Below are 18286 nucleotides of genomic sequence, written 5' to 3'. Positions count from 1 at the left end.
CCTCACTATCATTATTCTGAATTCTTTTTCTGGAAGGCTGCCTATCTCCACTTCATTTAGTTGTTTTTCTGGGGTTTTATCTTGTTCCTTTATCTGTGCCTTTTCATCTTGTCTATCTTTCTGTGAATGTGGTTTTTGTTCCACAGGCTGCAGGATTGTAGTTCTTCTTGCTTCTGCTGTCTGCCCTCTCCATTCACTTATTTATTCTTTGAATAGATATTTTGGCACTTGAGGACAGAAAAATGTCTAGAACTGGTCCCAACCCTCAAGGAATTTAGAGTCTTGACAGGAAGACACAAAGAAGCAAGTCTGAAACCAAATTTGCTTTTCCTTCCAAACCTACTGCTCCAGCCATTGTCCCCGTTTCAGTCAAAAGCACTTCCTCCTTCCCTCAGGCCAGGACCGTGGGGTCCTCGGCGGGAAAGAGAGGTTTCTTTCATGCCCCACATCCAATCGGTCAGCAAATCCCTGGGTCTCTACCTTCAAATTACATTCAAATCCAACCGCTTCGTCTCACCTCCCCTTCCACCACCCAGCAATGATCCTCCATCACCTCCCACCTGGACCACTGCAGTCACTTCCCCACTGGCTTCAACCTGCCACCCACTACAGCCTGTTCCCCACAGGGCAGCCAGAGGGATCCTGTTAAAACACAAGTCTGGGGACTTCCCTGGTGGCGCAGTGGTTAAGAATCTGCCTGCCAATGCAGGGGACGCGGGTTCCAGCCCAGTCCGGGAAGATAAAACACAAGTGTGATCAAATCAGCTCAAAACCCTCCAAGGTCTTCCCACCTCCATAAAATATCAACATCTTACCATGGCCCACTAAGTCTCATAACATCTGACCTCTTCCTACCTCTCTGAACTGTTCCTCATACTTCCCATTACTCTTCCTACTCCAGCCACACCAGCCCCTTTGTCAAGTCAGCAAGCAGGTTTGTGCCTCAGGGCCTTTGCACTTGCTTCTTCCTGTGTCTGAAATACTTTATCCCCAGGAAATCATGGAGCTGACTTCATTTAGGTTTCAACACCCCATCTCAGAGATGATTTTTCTATCAGTCAGCTTTCACTGGATTTTGCTGCAATAACAAACAACCCCTAAATCTTGATGATTTGCTCATCAATTTCTCACTCATGTTACACATTGACAGCAGGTCAGCTGTGGCTCTTCTTCACACATATTCTTTGTCCTGGGACCATGGCTGAAGGAGCAGCCTCATCTGGGACAGGTAGTTATGGGAACCAAAGAAGAAGAACAATGGATGAGCCAGGCCATAACTTTAAAACATCTGCTCAGAACTGGCTTGTGTTGTCCCCTCCAAATGCAAGTCAATTGGTGACACCTAGTTCACAGGCTTGTACCTGCTGAAAGAAACACTAAAGCTGTGAGGGTTTTCTGGTTTGTTTGTTTGTTTCTGCCTTGGGAAGGAGGGACATGCAGGGGAAGCTGGAGGGAGTAGAGTCAAAAGTGTTGGGCAGCCACAAAGGAGGAATATTGGAGAAATTCTTCCTTGTCTCCTTACCGTGTCTTATTTTCCTTCATAGCTTTTATCATCCCCTGGTATACAGAGTACCTGTCTACTTTTTTATTATCTTTCTCTTCCCAACTCCTATCCAACATGGTACCTCCAGGAAGACAGGAACTTTGTCTCTTGCTCACTACTGTATCTTCAGCACTTAGGACAGGGCCGAGCACATAGTAGGTGCTCAATAAATATGTATTCATTGAATGAATACGAAGAGCAAAGGGCCATGGTGGCGGAGCCCAGGGAGCTGTGGGAACCAGAGGAGGGTGGTTTCAGTGAGACCCCAGACCACCCCTCAGGGCTCAGAGGTGGAAAGGAGCCAGCAGAGGGGCTGTCAGGGGAACCAGACACCTCCTTAACTCAACCCACCCATTCCAGCTCCGTCACGTCCTCACCCAGCCTCACCCAGACCTGCCGCAAGACTTTTTATTTAATTCAGCAATTTTGACAGCCTGGGCCTTTTGGCCTTCCCAAGTATTTATTGACTCAAAGGGTTTTTCCCCAGGAATACCAGTCACCAAAGGCCCTCCCCCTCCTACTGACACTCACCACATCTTATCCCTGAGAACCTCCCTTTTCTTGTCCCCCTCTTTGAGTTCATCCCTAACCTTCACCGCATCCCTGACCCTCAGCCCCGCCCCCAATTTTGAGCTTCAGTAACGGAGGCTGTATCATCTGCATTGCGTGGGATTGTTCAGGACCAAGGCTCTAATGATTTGATTTCAGACAGAGGCCCCACTCCTGTCACCGAGAAGTCAGATGTCCAGTGGGGAAGAGGCAGAATATGGGGTGAGGTGGGCCCCAAATCTGAAGTCCAAACATTGGCAGGGGGGAAAGAGGGAAGCCTCTGACCATCCAGAGTCAGAGAGGAGGGTGCTGCAACCACAGTAAGCGTAGCTGGGAGCCCCGGGAGGAGGGGGAACCCCAGAGGTGACATCACGGTCCAGGGGAGAAACATAGCAGCGGCCACAATTTCCCAATTTGGAAATAACTCAGAGGCCCAGAACAAGAGTACCAGAAAATTCAGACATTTCCCAGAGACCAGCTCCCACATTTCCATTCAGAAATTCACCCACATACATGCAGAGTGAGAGACACCATGCATCAGAGCCACCCACCCACAGCTGTGTGCCAGGAGTGGGCTCTGGGGCCAAGTCAGAGAGGGCAGCAGGGAACAGAACCCTCCAAACTGGCCAAAGTCCAAAGGGGGAATTTTCTAGAAAGATATGGGGATGTCACAGAACAAGGGTCAGAGCTGCTAGTGGGCCTGGTGGGGATCATGACTGGGATGAACAGGGCTGGGGACCAGCAAGTCTCCCAAGCTCTATATCAGCATAGGGCTCTCTGGGTCCCTCTGTCGCCTCTCGATTCTCTCCCGTCTCACTATCTGTCTTGTGTCTCTATCTTTGTGTCTTTTCTCTTTCTCTCTCCCCATCTCCCAGGGGCCATCTCTGAGTGTGTTTATCTCCATTCCTCTCTCATTCCTCTGTCTCTGTCTTGGTGTCTCTCATCTCTCTCTCTTCTATATGTTGCTCCCTAACCATCATCACCTCTAGACATGATGCTGGTCTGTGTATCGGTCTGTTAATGGTCTGTTCCCTCCGACAGAAGGTGGGCTTCGTGAAGGCAGGGATTTTTGTCTGTTTTATTTTCTGTTGCATCCCCTGTGCCTGGAATGCTGCCTGGTTCAATATCTATGGAATGAAAAATGAATGAGCCATCATTCTCACCAGCACTATTATTTGGTGATAACTGTAAAGCAACAGTTGTTGTCATTGTGATAGCTGTTTATTGAGTACAAACGATATACCAGGAATTGGGCTAAGCAGTTGCTTAAGTCTTACAAACCCTCCCGTGAGGTGAGTGCTGTTATCCTGTCCATTTTTCAGATGAGAAAACTGAGGCCTCAGGAGGAGAAGCAACTTGCCCAACAAGAACCCAGGGGATTTAAGCTTTTGAGCTTAGGAACTCAGGATCTGTCCTGATTATAGACTCGAATCTCTGCTCTGTCCCTCGCCAATCTTGAACTTTAGAAAGTCGCTGAACCTCTCTGCGGGCCTCAGTTTCCTCGCCTGTCACATGGGGATCCTTATATCGAAGCTTCCTCGAATCAGAACCCACCTCCTAGTGATGTTGCCCTAGTGACAAGTGTCAGCGCAGGCGCGGAGGGAGGGGCAGTACCGGAGCCTCGGCGGGAGCCCCGGGAGCGGGCGGGGACCCGAGAGCCCAGTTCTACTTCTTCTCTACTTCTTCCCCGCTGCAAGTCTGAGGAGGGAAGGGGTAGAACTTCCCCCTTCCCTCCCCTAGGCTTCGGCGGCTGAGTGACGCCAGGATTCCTGGCCAGGACCTGCGGCGGCCGCGCGACCGGCAGGGCGAGCGGAGGAGGCGGCGGCGGCGCGCCCAGCATGGCCCGAGCCGCTTCCTTAGCTTGGCCGCCGCTGCTGCTGCTGTCCCTGCTGTCGCTGTCCCGGGCGCCCTCGGGAGCCGGTGAGTGACCCCACGCGGTCGAGCGGCCCCTGCTCCCCCTCTCCCTCCCCACCCGCCTGGGCCCGGCCCCCTGGGCTCCCCAAGGCAGAGCGCACCGCCCTTCGCTTTGTGCTCCCCTCCGCCCCAGGGATGGAGAAACGCCGGGCCGGGGCGGACTCTCCTGACGGCTTCCTGGAAAGCCACCGGACCTTGGGAGATTTCTGAAGGGCAGGGCGGGCCAGCCTCCGGGAAAAAATAAGATGGAAGGCGACTCACGCACGCCCGGGCACCACACCTCTTGACCCCGCTCGCTACAAGCGGACCCTTCTCCCCAGCCCCCAGTAACCCGCTGACAATGACAGAAGATGCTTGATGCGGGGGGAGGGAGCAGCGGCACATAACCCCGTTGCCGTTGGACCCCACATGTCTGACTCTAAGGACACGGCCGTTCCTTCATCTCACACACGTTTATTATAGAGTTCCTACTATGGGCAGCCTTCCAAGTTACTGGGGAGACAGCACTGATGTCAGACGGCGGTGGGCTCAAAATAGCTTTCGGCGTTTAATACATGTGTGAGCTCAGGAAAGTGACCTAAGCTCTCTGTTTCCATAAAATGTGTGTTGGGGACGGGGCAGGGGGTGGAATTCTACCTACCTAGTAAAACCGTGTCTTGGGAAGATGCTGAGCTAGGTCAGATGCACTGGAGAAGAACAATAATGATAACGATAATTCAGGTGAACAGTAACAACACTGAATGCAGGCTCGGGGAAACCAGAGGCTGGCCATGTCCCAAAAGGTCTCAAGCCAGGCTCTGCCCCTCACTTGCTGGTTAGCTTAGGCAAGTAGCTTGAACCTGCCAGGTTCTCGTTCCCCCTCTGACCAATGGGGATGAAACTACCGGTGTTCCCAGTGTGGGTCTCATGGGCCCTTGGAGAGGGTTGGAGGAGGCCTCACCTAAGGGAGCAGCCCAGTGCCTGGCACACAGTGGAGCTCGGGCCTAGCTATTACTCAGAGTACAAAGCCAGAGAAAGGCCACTTCATCCAGTTTCATCCTCATAGCGGTCTTGCCATCAAGAGAAGGAGAAGGAGACTCACTTGCCCAGAGCGGTCTTGCCTCATGGAGGGAGAAAAACCAAAGAAAAGAGGTGAGCCACATCAGGATGTCATTGCTAGAGCCAGGATTTTGGACCCAGGGCATGGAGGATGCAGACAGAAGGCAGAGTGGAAGGCTTTCTGGAAGGGTGACATGTCAATTTGCTGAAAGCCTGGGTGTTTTCTTTTCACCCATGAAGCCTACGTCGGCAGCTCATAAACAAGGGGGTTCCCAGGAGACTCATCAGAGAAGGAGACTCACTTGCCCAGAGCTGCACAGCATGTCCACGGTGGACCTGGCATTCGAAGCCAGACTAGCATGCTCACCACTCCACAATCCCCTCGTGTCCAGACCGTGCCCTCCCTCAACACAGCACGCCCCAAGCACCCCAGTCCACTACCTCCCAGCCTCCTCTTCCTCATAACAATAATTATAATATTCCCCTGTATAGGGCGCTTGGCATATCTAATCCCTTTACATAAATTTCCTCATTTAGTCCTCCCAACACCCTCTTAAGCTATAACCACCCCCATTTTACAGATGAGGAGACTGAGGCTCAGAGGAGTGAAACCAGCAGCACAGAGGCCACAGCTAGTGAGTAGCAGGACTGAGAGTCAAAGCACGTGACTCCTTCTCACCTTGTTCTTATCCTTATTATTATTAATAAGGACGCACAGCATTGTGTTTCTTGATATCGATAAAAGCCAACACATATTGAGGACCTACTGTGTGCAGGGGGCCCTGGGCAGAAAGATTTTCATCTGGAGCCTGGTGGATGAGAGATCAGGGGTCTTAATTGTAGATGGCCCAGGTTCAAATCCACCTCTGCCACTTGTGCTCTGTGTGACCTGGAGCACAAGACTCTGTGCCTTGCTTTCCCTCTAAAGTGGGGCTGACGGTAGTGCTTACCTCAAGGAGCTGTTTAAGGCCTGAATGCTGGGAGATGTGTAAAGTGCTCAGAACAGCCCCGATCTCTGTAAGCAACCCATGAATGTTAACTGTTCTTAGTCCCATTTTACAAACTAGGAAAAAGGATCAGAGAGGTTAAGGAAACTGCCGGAAGCCTCACAGCAGAGATCTGAGGGGATCCAAAATGCTGGGGCTATGATCACCTCCCTTCTTGTGCTAGGATCCCCTACAAACATTTTCCCAACCTGAGTCCGCACAGAGTAATAGCAGTAATACTTTATTTCATGTACTCTAAGACCTAGAGTTTCTTCCCCTTTCCACACCTCTAAATCCAGGATGCTCTAACCACTGAGGACGGGTCGTGCTGTAAATGACATCTTAAAATTGATGACTCAGGGGTGATGAAAAAGTTTGTGGTGGTTGCACAACATCGTGAATGTACTTCCTGCCACTGAACTGTACGCTTTAAAATGGTTTAAGTGGCGATTTTAATTTTTTAACCACAATATTGACCACAATTTGAAAAAGTGATAATGCTGAGATAGAGGAAATACGGTAATAACAGCCCGACTGAACGGGAGCGACCAGGTTGCAGACCCAGTCCAGCCGCCCTCACCCTCATCCCTGGATCCGGACTGACCCTCCCCACCTCCCTCCTCCTCCCCACACACACTCCCAACTAAGGGACTCCAAGACCCAGGTGAGCGACCTCCCAGGCGCCTCTCCCCATCCAGGTCAGGGACACCCGGGTGTGACTCGCCCCGCGTTTCCGTTTCCCCGCAGGGACCGAGACAATCGGAGTGCTGGCCCCAGCCCAGGTGCGCGGCTTCCTGGGCGACACCACAGAGCTGCCGTGCAAACTGCAGCCGCTGGGGCACAACGTGACGGTGACGCAGGTGACCTGGACTCGGCAGAAGCTGGCGGAGGCCTCCCGCAGCGTGGCGGTCTTCCACCCCACCCAGGGCCCCAGCTTCCCGGAGCCCGGCCGGTTGGAGTTCGTGGCCGCCAGGCCAGGCGAGGAGCTGCGAGACGCATCGCTGGCCGTGGGGGGGTTGCGCGCCGAAGATGAAGGCAATTACACCTGCCAGTTCGCCACGTTCCCCAACGGCGACAGGAGCGCCCGAACCTGGCTCCGGGTGCTCGGTGAGCCGGTTGGAGGGGGGGCCGAAAGAGAGGGGTGTGGGGCGGGGTAGGGAGGTAAGCAAAGAGAGGGAAGGGCCCGGGAGGGAGGGAGAGTCCCTCCCAATTAGAGATTCCGCGGGGACAAAAGAAGGAGGTCGGGCAATGGTGGGGCGGGGATGCAGAAGGGGAAATTAGAGAGGGGAGGGGCTGGAGGACCAAAAGAGAGTACTAGAGATGCTGTGAAGTAAGATCTTGGAGATTGAGGGCCAAGGGGATGGAGGGGATGGAGAGGATGGAAGGGATGGAGGGGATGGGGGTGCTGGGGAGCAGGGGGGGGGGAGTGGCTGGTGCGAGAAAGGGGTGGGGACAGGAAGGGCCCTGGAAAGCGGAAAAGCCGCTACCAGCTTGGGAACCTCCTTTCCTCATCTGTAAAATAGGCTTAGTAACAACAGTGCCTTCAGAAAGCTGTCCTGAGGGTCCCGGGAGTTTATCCAGGTGAACTGCTTAGAGCAGAGGCCTCTGTGAGCTAGTGATAGGGGGTCAGTTATTGTTACTTCCTTTGGTGAGGAAGGGAGAGTTGAAATAGACTGGGAGGAGGGGATTCTGATACCCAGTGGGGCAGGGGGCGGGGCGGCGGGGGGGGGGACACCCTTGGCATTGTCATGGAACCATGTGTTCATTTTTTTTTTTTTTTTTTTTTTTTTTGCTGTACGCAGGCCTCTCACTGCTGTGGCCTCTCCCGCTGTGGAGCACGGGCTCCGGATGTGCAGGCTCTGCGGCCATGGCTCACGGGCCCAGCCGCTCTGCGGCATGTGGGATCCTCCCGAACCGGGTCATGAACCCGTGTTCCCCGCATCAGCAGGCGCCACCAGGGAAGCCCCCCATGCGTTCATTTTTATGAGCACCAGGGAAAACATGACAGGCCCTCCTCTTGACAGCTGAGTACAAAGTCTCTGTGCCTCGTTCCCTCATCTGTGAAATGGAGATCCGCTATGAGGATGAATAAGAGCTGACGTTTCTTTTCTGCTTATGTGCCAGGCACTGTCCCAGGCCTTGCATGAATGACTCAGGAAAGATTAAGTGCTTGGAACAGTGCCTGGCACACAGTACCCAACCAAAGGCAACTGTCGTCATTTCAGAAAACTTGGGACTTCAGGTCTTATGATTTAGGATGAGGGTAAAACAGAACCAATGAGTCAAAGAGAAATCTTCAGTAACAAGAACACAGGTACTGAGGCGAAAGGAACCAAGTGAAACGCCAGGTCTTGGAATCACCAGAATGATTAAGAAATGGTCAAGGTAGGGGCTTCCCTGGTGGCGCAGTGGTTGAGAGTCCGCCTGCCGATACAGGGGACACGGGTTCGTGCCCCAGTCCAGGAAGATCCCACATGCCGCGGAGCGGCTGGGCCCGTGAGCCATGGCCGCTGAGCCTGCGCTCCGCAAGGGAGAGGCCACAGCATTGAGAGGCCCACGTACCACAAAAAAAAAAAAAAAAAAAAAAAAAGAAATGGTCAAGGTAGTTTTGGAGTCAGACAGACCTTGTGGGGAGGTCCGGCTCTGTCGCTGACACCTGTGTAACCTTGAGCCAGTCACTTTCCCTCTGAACCTCCAGGGCACGGCTCATCCCTCCCTCTCCTCCATGAAGCCCTCCGTAACCCCGCCCCCCAGATTCAGGCATCCCTTCTGGGCTCCCCCATCCCAGCCTTGCCCACTCTGAGTCCTCACTGCCTCGGGACGTCTGTCTTCCCCTTGGAAAGTCCACCCCATGAAGGCAGGGGTGGGGTTGTCTCGGTCGTTGCTGGGTCCTCAACACTGCCCATCACAGAGCCAGGCAATGTGTCCAATTACCAATAATAATAACATATATTGAGCACTTACTACACGCCAAGTACCATTTTAAGAGCTTTACCTGCAAATTCTCATCACCAGCGATCCTCTCATTACACCCAGTTGACAGACAAGGAAACTGAGGCATGGACTTGCCCAAGGCCACCCTACTGCTCAGGGGCAGAGCTGGGATTTGAACCTGGCCACATCCTGTTCCCCCAATGAGCTGCCCTCCTCTGCTGCTGAGATGTTTGTTGAATGACTGCAGGTGAGGAGTGACCCGTCCCTTTTGCTTCTTCCCCCCAGCCCAGCCCCAGAACAAGGCTGAGACCCGGGAGGTCCCGCGCAGCCAGCTCAGCCTGGAGCCTGTGCCCGTGGCCCACTGCATCTCCACGGGGGGTCGCCCACCCGCCCGCATCTCCTGGTCCCCGCCCCTCGACAAGATGGCCAATACAAGCCAGGTGCCAGGGCCCCTGCCCGGCACTGTCACCGTCATCAGTCTCTTAACCTTAATACCTTCCAGCCATGTGGATGGCAAGAATGTCACTTGCAGAGTGGAGCACGAGAGCTTCGAGGAGCGGGTGGTACTGCCCATGACCCTCAGCGTGCCCTGTGAGTGGACCCAAGTGTGAGCAATGACAGGAGGGTCTGCCGGGCTGTCTCTACCCTCCCCCACCATTGTCTACACTGACCCCCCACCCCACCCAGGCCACTTCCAACATCACCCCCATCATCCTCACTGGCTTCCCTGGTTACTGCCTCCCCCCGTCCGCACATCGCCTACACCGGCTCCCCTGGGCCGTAAACGGCACTGTCCTTCACTGTCTACACCAGCTTCTTCTTTCTTTTCTTTTGGCTGCACCACGGGGCATGCGGGATCTTAGTTCCCCAACCAGGGATTGAACCCGTGCCCCCTACAGTGGAAGCACAGAGTCTTAACCACTGGGCTGCCAGGAAAGGCCTAGACCAGCTTCTTAGGCCACAGTCCACACTGCTCCCCGATTGTCTACCCTGGCCACTGCCTACACTGACGCCCCATATGGGCTCCTCTGAGGCCAATCTACACACAGTGCCTACACCTGCTTCCCTGGGCAACTGTCCACACTGACCTTGTGCACACTGCTACACCAATTCCCCACCATCTACACCAACTCCCTTGTCCGTTTCTACCCTGCCTTACCAACCATCTACACTGGCTCCTCTGGGCCCCAGACAGCGCTGCCCTCACTGTCTACACCAGTCAGGTAGGCCACCAGCTGTGGGGAGTTGGCACTGTTCCCTGTGTTGTCTAGAGAGGTGCCCATGACCACTGCTGCACTGAAAGCCTGCATTTTCTACACGGGTTCTCCCAGGCACTCTCTCACACCGACCCACAACATTGTCTACAACGGATCCCCTGGAGAGAGGTCTACACTGGCTCCAGTGTAGTCTATACTTCTCTCTAGCCCACTGTTGTCTACACTGGCTCGTCTATGGGCTGTGTCCTCCCATCACTGTCTATACCGAATACTCCCTCCCCAGTAGGTGCTGTACTGATTCCCTCAGCACCCCCCCACCTCACACACACACAAACACCCTGTCTCATTGGCCTTCCCTCTGGGGACTTTGAAAATCTCCCCTGTCGATCACATTTGAGTTGGAGAAGCAGCAGGCTGAAACAGGGTCATCCAGGATTCTTTCCTGCAGGACTTATCAGAGCCTTGAATATACTCCTGTGTATTATGAGTGCCAAGGAGGCCTCTTCTCACAGGACAGCCCAGGCACACCGGGATCTGGCTTTACCCAGGAAAACCAGTAGAGAGAAGCAGGCCCTGAGAAGCCCTCTCTGTGCCCCACCTCCTGGAACCCTGCTGAGGACTCCCAGACTTCTATTCTCGGAGCCGGGGGGTAGAACCCATCTCCCCAGACCCCTCGGAGGCCTCTCCACCTTGAGCTGTTCCCCAAAACCCACCAAGGCCCTTTTCCTGTTGTGACATGAATCCCAACTATCTTTAGGCCCCTCCGAAGGCTCTCTGTCTCTGAGCCTGTGTATCTGTTTCCCCCAGACCCCCCCGAGGTCTCCATATCCGGCTATGATGGCAACTGGTACATCGGCCGTAGTGAGGCCTCCCTGCACTGTGACGTCCGCAGCAAACCAGAGCCCACAGGCTACGACTGGAACACGTGAGTTCCTGGGTCAGAGGGAGGAGGGGCTGGGAACCCAGCTCCCTGGGTCCTGAGAGATGAGGGGGTTGGGGACCTCGACTCCTGGGTCTGAGGGAGGAAGGTGTAGGCAGGAAAGTAAAAAGAGAGCAAGCAGTTAACTGGAGGCCCCCAGGAAAATGTCTGTCTTGCACGTGCAGAGTTTAGGAGGTGCTTTAGTCCAGGTGTGCTGACACACCTGCTCTTTACGGCATGCCTGCTGTACTTAGCTTGAAGCCACGTGACCCCCACACTCCAGGCACAGTCTGCACTATGGCCAGGCCCGGATTAAACATTAGCTCGGCCGCAGGAGCTGCCATCATCTGCCCGGGCACACAGCCGTGGGGCACAGAGGTGAGCCTCCCATCGGCGTCTCACTCCCAACCTCTGGGCTGTGCCACCTCCCCAGCCGTCACGTGTTACCTGCCCAGTCACCGCTCACAGAGCAAATACTGTCCCGCCCCCGTTCTCTTGACTGACGGGCAGAGCAATGAGAAAATTTCCTCAAATTCATACCGAGGCCGGGGTTACAAGTGGGGGAAGATAAAGGCAAAGGGGTAAATTGTTTTATGTAATTTTTTTAAACTTAATTATTTGCTTGCTCCAGGTCGTAGTTGCGGCACACGGGCTCCTTAGTTGCGGCATGCGAACTCTTAGTTGCAGCATGTGGGATCCAGTTCCCCAACCACGGATCGAAACCCCCTGCACTGGGAGTGCAGAGTCTTATCCAATGCACCACCAAGGAAGTCCCATGTTTTATGTAATTTTTATTGGGCCTTTTTTTCTTATTTCAAAAATAACTTAGCATGGTAGAAACTTTAGACAATACGGTTATGAGTAAAAAGGAGAAAATAGCAGCTGTAGTCATGTACCCAGTCACCTCCAGAACACCTCCACTGTTACCCTTTGTTATATATCCTTCCCGTCTTTTTTTCCAATATTTCTAAACAAAAACTGTGCTGTATGTACAATTTAAAAATTTTTCCTCGGGTTTCCCTGGTGGCGCAGTGGTTGAGAGTCCGCCTGCCGATGCAGGGGACACGGGTTCGTGCCCCGGTCCGGGAAGATCCCACATGCCGCGGAGCGGCTGGGCCTGTGAGCCGTGGCCGCTGAGCCTGCGCGTCCGGAGCCTGTGCTCCGCAACGGGAGAGGCCATGACAGTGAGAGGGCCGCGTACCGCAAAAAAAAAAAAAATTTTTTCCTCTATCTCATGAACACCTCTCCATGTCAAGGCACATAGATCTATTTTCCCCCAACACTTTATGAGGAAATTTTTCACACATACAGAAAAGTTGTAAGAATTTTCCAGTGAACACTCAAAACCCCACCACATGGATTCTCCCTCTGATATTTTCATGTACTTCTTTATCACATTCCTGCCCATCAGTCCATTTCTGTCTCCATCTAGCCAACAGTCCTTATCTTCTATGCATTTCAAAATACCCACAGCCCCCTTCTTCATGGTGCTGAGATTCCATCAGAGACGAGCCCTTCAATGATTTAACCCATCCCAAATGGGGATACGGAGGTGCTCTCCTGTTTTCGACTATGCAAATGCCATGGTGGTGAGCATGCCCGTCTGTCCATCTCTGTGGGCAGCCACAGTCGTGTCTCAACGGTTGGCCAGAGGAACTGCCGGGCGAAGGCTTTCAATTGGTATTGACGGCTGGCCGTTAACCTCCCTGCCCCAAAGCGCCATGATTCAGGCTCACGAGCCACACAGCCGGGTTTCCATGCCAGCTCTGCAGCCCAAACCCATGCCTGCGTCTCCTCCATCCATTCAGCCAGTGTTTCTTGACTGCTCACTGTGTACCAGATGCTGCTGACCCACAAACCTTGGTAAATAAAATAGACCAAGTTCCCTCCCCTCTCAGAGCTCCCATTCCGATGGCGGAGAGAAACAATTCAACAAGATAACATGGGAATTCCCTGGTGGTCTAGTGGTTTGGACTCTGCGCTTTCACTGCAGGGGCCCAGGGTTCAATCCCTGGTCGGGGGACTGAGATCCCACAAGCCTCAGGGCGTGGCCAAAATAAAATATATTTTTTTAATTTTAAAAAGTAAACAAGATAACGTTGTCAAGAACAGAGTGTGTCAGGTGGTGATAAATGCCATGGAAAGGATAAAGCAGAGGAGGAGGGTGAGAAGGGGGTCACTGCAGTTGAAAGAGGGTGGCCAAGGAAGGCGTTACAAAGGTGACGTCTGAACAGAGGCCTGAAGGAGGTGAGGGTGGGCGGTATGGGTACCGATGGGAAGGGCATTCCAGGCATAGGGAACAGCATATGCGAAGACCCTGAGGTGGGAACATAACTGGAGCGTTCGAGGATCAACAAATAGGCTACCATGTATATAGAGGCGAGAGCAAAGGGGTCAGTGGCATCAGGGCGCCAGCTTGTGTGGGACCTGTGCCCGTGCTAAGGAATTTTCCTTTACTGGAGGGCTCTGGACAGAGGAGGGACTTGGGCTGACTTAGTTCTTTTTTTACATATATAATTTTTTTTATTTTATTTATTTTTGGCTGCATTGGGCCTCCGTTGGTGCGCGCGGGCTTTCTCTAGTTGCGGCGAGCAGGGGCTGCTCTTAGTTGCGGTGCTCGGGCTTCTTTGAACCCGTGTCCCTTGCACTGGCAAGCAGATTCTTAACCACTGCGCCACCAGGGAAGTCCCCGAGCTGACTTAGTTCTAACAAGGTCTCTCAGATGCTGAGTGGGGGACAGAGCGGGGTGGGAGTGGGGGTGGAAATAGGGAGCCCAGTGAGAAGGTTCCCCCAGGAGTAGGGGGAACAGACCAGGGTGGTGGCCGTGGTCCTTTGCTCTCGCCTCTATATCCACAGTGGTCTCCTTGCAGATCCTCAAACACTACAGTTATGCCCTCACCTCAGGGTCTTCACATATGCTGTTCCCTATGCCTGGAATGCTCTTCCCATCGGTACCCACACGGCTCACCCTCACCTCATTCGGGCCTCTGCTCAGGCCCTGAGGAGTCGTCAGACTCAGGCTAGGTTCTGAAGGTGGGGCAGACAGGATCCGCCAATTGGCTGGATGGGAGTGTGAGAGGCAGAGCTGGGGGAACTCCAGGCTTGCTCTCAACTTGTACTGTAGATGGCGTGAGGGTTTCTGTATTCCCGGCATACAGTGAGTGCCCCATCACCTGTTATTCTAGGCCTCCAACTGAGGCCACTTCCTCACCCATCTGTCTCTCCTAGGATCATGGGACCCCTGCCACCCTCTGTTGTGGCCCAGGGCGCCCACCTCCTGATCCATACCGTGGACGAGTCCATCAACACGACTTTCATCTGCCTTGTCACCAACGCCCTAGGGACTGGCCAGGCAGAAGTGACCGTCCTGGTCACAGGTAGGAAGCCCCCTGGGTGGGGAGAACAGAAAGATCAAAAGAGGAAATCGCGGTAGGATTCCCTCTGAAGGAGGAGTTTAGAGGTGGTCCCTGGTTAAACGAGTCCCTCAGCCACAAGAATGCTCTCTAGCTCCCATCCTTCCCCTAAGCCCCCTCATGGAAGGTTCAACAGGTTCAGCTTTACTCTCTGTTAACTCAACATCTGTACCATTGGAACCACTGTATAGCCACCTGGACACAGCCCCTCTGCAAACCCAGGCTGGGGTAGTTGCGTGATACCTTTTCCCAATGGACTCAGGAAGGCCTTTCCAAGTGTATTAGACAGAACTCTATCATTTGCAGTTGATAGAAGCACAACTCAAAATAGTCCAAGCAAAAATGGGACGTTATTGGAATGACACCTTCAGGTATGGTTAGATCCAGGTGCTCCAACTATGTAACCCAGGAACTTTTCTTGACCTCTCTTGTCTCTGCTTTTCTCTATGCTGGCTTTATTCCCTGGCAGCCTTTCCCCTCAGGAAGGTAAGATGGTCCTCAGCAGCTACAGGCTCACAGCCCACCAGTTTAGAAATCCCAAGGGAAAGAATACACCACTTTCAATAATCTAGTCAAAATCCCAGGGCTGGCTCTCATTGGCTCAACTTAAGTCACAGAACACCCCCACCCCCATGAACCAATCACAGTAGCCAGGGAGAATGGAATGCTCTGATTGGCCAGGCCCAGGTCAAAGTCCCATCCTTGGAACCAGAGGGTGGGGTCAAGTCCACCTAAACCATATAGACTGAGGGAAGCAGAGTGGTAGCTTCCTTAAAAAACGAAGGGTAATATTTTGGGGGCGGTAAAAAGCCCAAAGTCTCTCATCTTAAATCTCTCCTTCCTTCTCTTCCTGCAGGACTTTCCAGGGAGCCATCACATTCAGGCTTGTCCTCTGAGATCATTATCATCCTGACTTTCACTATCATCCTGGTTGGTCTACTCCTGCTGGGGCTCCTGATTTATTTCCGGAAATCCAGAAACTTCCGTGAGTCCCCTTTTTTTGCAACATCCCCCGCCTGTCTGCCGTAAATGGACATCACCACAGCTAACATAATTGAGCACCTACTATGTGCCAGGCTCTGCACTAAGCCTTCCACGTGGCAGCCTCTCACTGAATCCTCACCCCAATACCATGAGGTTCTCTCATTTGACAGACGAGGACACTGAGACCAGGCAGTTTGATTCATTGGATCAGTGATTCATTTTACACAGTGGGAGCAGCGCCTGTAGATCCTCAAAGGCCACAGTAAGGATTTGGCTTTTAATCCAGGTGACGCAGGAGCTCCTGCCGGATGGATGGAGGGTGGAATAACATTTAACCCCCACCCCAGCTTTCTTCCCTCTGTCTTGCTCACGACTGGCTCCCTCCCTGCTCTCACGGAAAGGAGGGGGGTGGCAGGAACTGGTGCCCCGATCCCGAGCTCTAAAAGGATCTGATGTTCTCTCACCTCAACGGCTTTGCAAGCCTGTTCTGCTGCCTGGAGCAGCATCCCCACAGCTCCCTCTGCCAAAGCCCTGCAGCTAATTCTGTAATCAAAAGAGCTACATTTTGCTGAGCACTTTCTCCGTGCCAGGCACTTTCTGCGCACAACCCCCTTGAATGCTCACAACCACCCTGCAAAGAGAGTCCCGCTATAAGCCCATTTTACAGATGAGGAAATGTTTGCTCAGAGAGGTGATGTCACCTGCCAGCTGGCACACGGCTGGAAAGTCAAGAGTAGAAGGCAGTTCTGTGGGCTACAAAGCTTTGTTCCTTCAACCACTAAACAAAATGGCCTCCTCACATCCCAGCGGGAGGCCCCCTCCTCCAGGAAGCCCTCCCTGATCTTTCCCGAAATGAGCCAAGCACCTGCTCTGGGCTCCCCCACCCCAGCCTTGCCCACTCAGGGACATCACTGTGTGGGGACCTGTCTGTCTCTCCAGTGGACTGGGAGCCCCAGGAGGGCAGAGCTAGAAGTGTCATGGTCATGGCTATGTCCTCAGCACCACCTACCACAGGGTCGGGCACAAAAGTGGCATTTGAGTAAGTGTTTGCTGAACGCATGACGTCCAGAGCCAGACTACCTGTATCTAAGCCCACACTCTACCGCTTCATTGCGTCACCATGGGCAAATGCCTTACTCTCTATGACTCAGTTTCCTCCTCTGTGAAATGGGAGTGACTGTACCTTATAATATAGGTACAGTACTTAGTGCAGCATTTGGCACCCTGTAAGCCACACACTGGGTGTATATATAAGCTATGATTATTATCACTATTACTAATACGCCTATCGTTATTACCACAGGCACCATGAGAAGAGGGATTTTTGTCTATTTTGCTCACCACATCCACATCCCCAGCACCTAGAATGCACCTGGCACAAAGTAGACATTTTCTATTTGCTGAATAAATCCCTGTTTGATGGTTGAGGAAACTGAGGCACAGAGAGGTTAAGTCAGTTACCCATGGTCACACAGCTGCTAAAGGACAGAGCTGGGATTTGAACCCTTCCATCTGGCTCCAGAGCCTGCGCTCAGTAAATATTTATGTATACTTAATAACTGAATGAATAACTAGATGAAGCCTATACCCCAGTTGTGTTTTATACACGTAGAAACCATTCGGGGAAGCGATTCCCCCACATCAGTAGCAGAGCCAGGACTTAGAGTTCAGGGGGCCTGGTCACCCACACGTGCCTTCTTCCCATACCTTCCAGCATTGTCATTCACTTCTGACCACTTCTCCTCCTGTCTCCTCAGGTGGGAACCTGCGCAGCTCATCTGCTAATGGGGTAGGTGTGGTGATGGAGCTGAGAAGGGTATGGGGGAATTCTGCATGAACCACAGATTAATCACTGTGGGCTTTCCCAAGGAGGGGCCAGGCCTCTCTGGGCACCTGCAGCACTTAACCAAAAGTCAGCACGGCCTCAGGAGTCAGGTCCTGGATCTTTTCTTCAAAGGCCTCGAGCATCAGTTCCCAAACCCTTCCTGCTGGGCAGAATCCCCGTAAGGTTTGCTGAAACGCAGGTTCCAGGAACTCCCTGGCGGTCCAGTGGTTAGGACTCCGTGCTCTCATTGCCGAGGGCCCGGGTTCAATCCCTGGTCGGGGAACTAAGATCCCACAGGCCACACGGTGTGGCTGGCACGCATGCATGCATGAATACATACATACATACATACATGCATACATACTGCAGGTTCCTGGGCTCCACCCGCTGAGAGTGGTCTGGTGGGTCTGTGCTGGCGCCTGGGGACCTGAATTTTCATAGGCACCCCGTCCCTCCCCTCCCTACTCATGACCACACCTGGAGAAGTGCTGCCCTGGCTTCCAGGGGCGGGGAGAGGAGCAGGCCTGCAGCTCTTTGCATGCTGGGCTTCAGCAGGAAGCATTGTTTTGGAAGGGCCTGAGGCTAAAGGTTGTGTATTCCCCCTTCCAGAATGTCATCTATTCAGCTGTTGGCTGTAATGCCAGCTCTCCCCAGGATCCACCGACAGAGGGAGCTGGTGAGGAAGTGGGCCTCGCAGCTGGACACCCACCCCACCTCCATGGATGACGTCTCCCTCCAAAGACACCGGCCACCCTTCCCGTGCCAGACCTCAAGAGTGTCCCCTCTGCCTCACAACACAGTTCAGGGTCCTCAAGACCAACCCTCAGGCTGAGTGACTCCGTGTAAGGAGTCACAGAACTCAGGAATGCTGTTTACACACGGTTACGGTTTACTACACTGCAAGTGTGACAGAGAGTTCAAACTGTCTGTTGGAGAAAATACCTTAGGGAGATAGAGACCTTGG

General features: G+C 53.2%; 1 protein-coding gene across 1 annotated transcript; it reads left to right on the top strand.

Annotated features, from left to right (window-relative positions):
• Positions 1-3858: 3858 nt before the first annotated feature.
• Positions 3859-18048, top strand: PVR (PVR cell adhesion molecule). The gene is made up of 8 exons (XM_060132065.1): positions 3859-4012; positions 6778-7137; positions 9250-9555; positions 10989-11106; positions 14329-14477; positions 15370-15498; positions 17255-17286; positions 17932-18048. The coding sequence occupies exons 1-8, from the start codon at positions 3931-3933 to the stop codon at positions 18046-18048; spliced, it is 1293 nt and encodes a 430-aa protein (XP_059988048.1). The 5' UTR covers positions 3859-3930.
• The last annotated feature ends 238 nt before the right edge of the window (positions 18049-18286 follow it).

Source organism: Lagenorhynchus albirostris, chromosome 19, assembly GCF_949774975.1.
Source record: "Lagenorhynchus albirostris chromosome 19, mLagAlb1.1, whole genome shotgun sequence".
NCBI classification, from domain to species: Eukaryota; Metazoa; Chordata; class Mammalia; order Artiodactyla; family Delphinidae; genus Lagenorhynchus; species Lagenorhynchus albirostris.
This window is presented reverse-complemented; position numbering and strand designations above follow the sequence as displayed.

What these genes read in the sequence shown, in the direction of transcription:
- PVR (XM_060132065.1), top strand. Translation starts at nt 3,931, where the DNA reads ATGGCCCGAGCCGCTTCCTTAGCTTGGCCGCCGCTGCTGCTGCTGTCC. An exon ending in CATGACCCTCAGCGTGCCCT is followed by an intron (nt 9,556 to 10,988) that starts GTGAGTGGACCC and finishes TGTTTCCCCCAG; the next exon opens with ACCCCCCCGAGGTCTCCATA. An exon ending in GCAGCTCATCTGCTAATGGG is followed by an intron (nt 17,287 to 17,931) that starts GTAGGTGTGGTG and finishes TCCCCCTTCCAG; the next exon opens with AATGTCATCTATTCAGCTGT.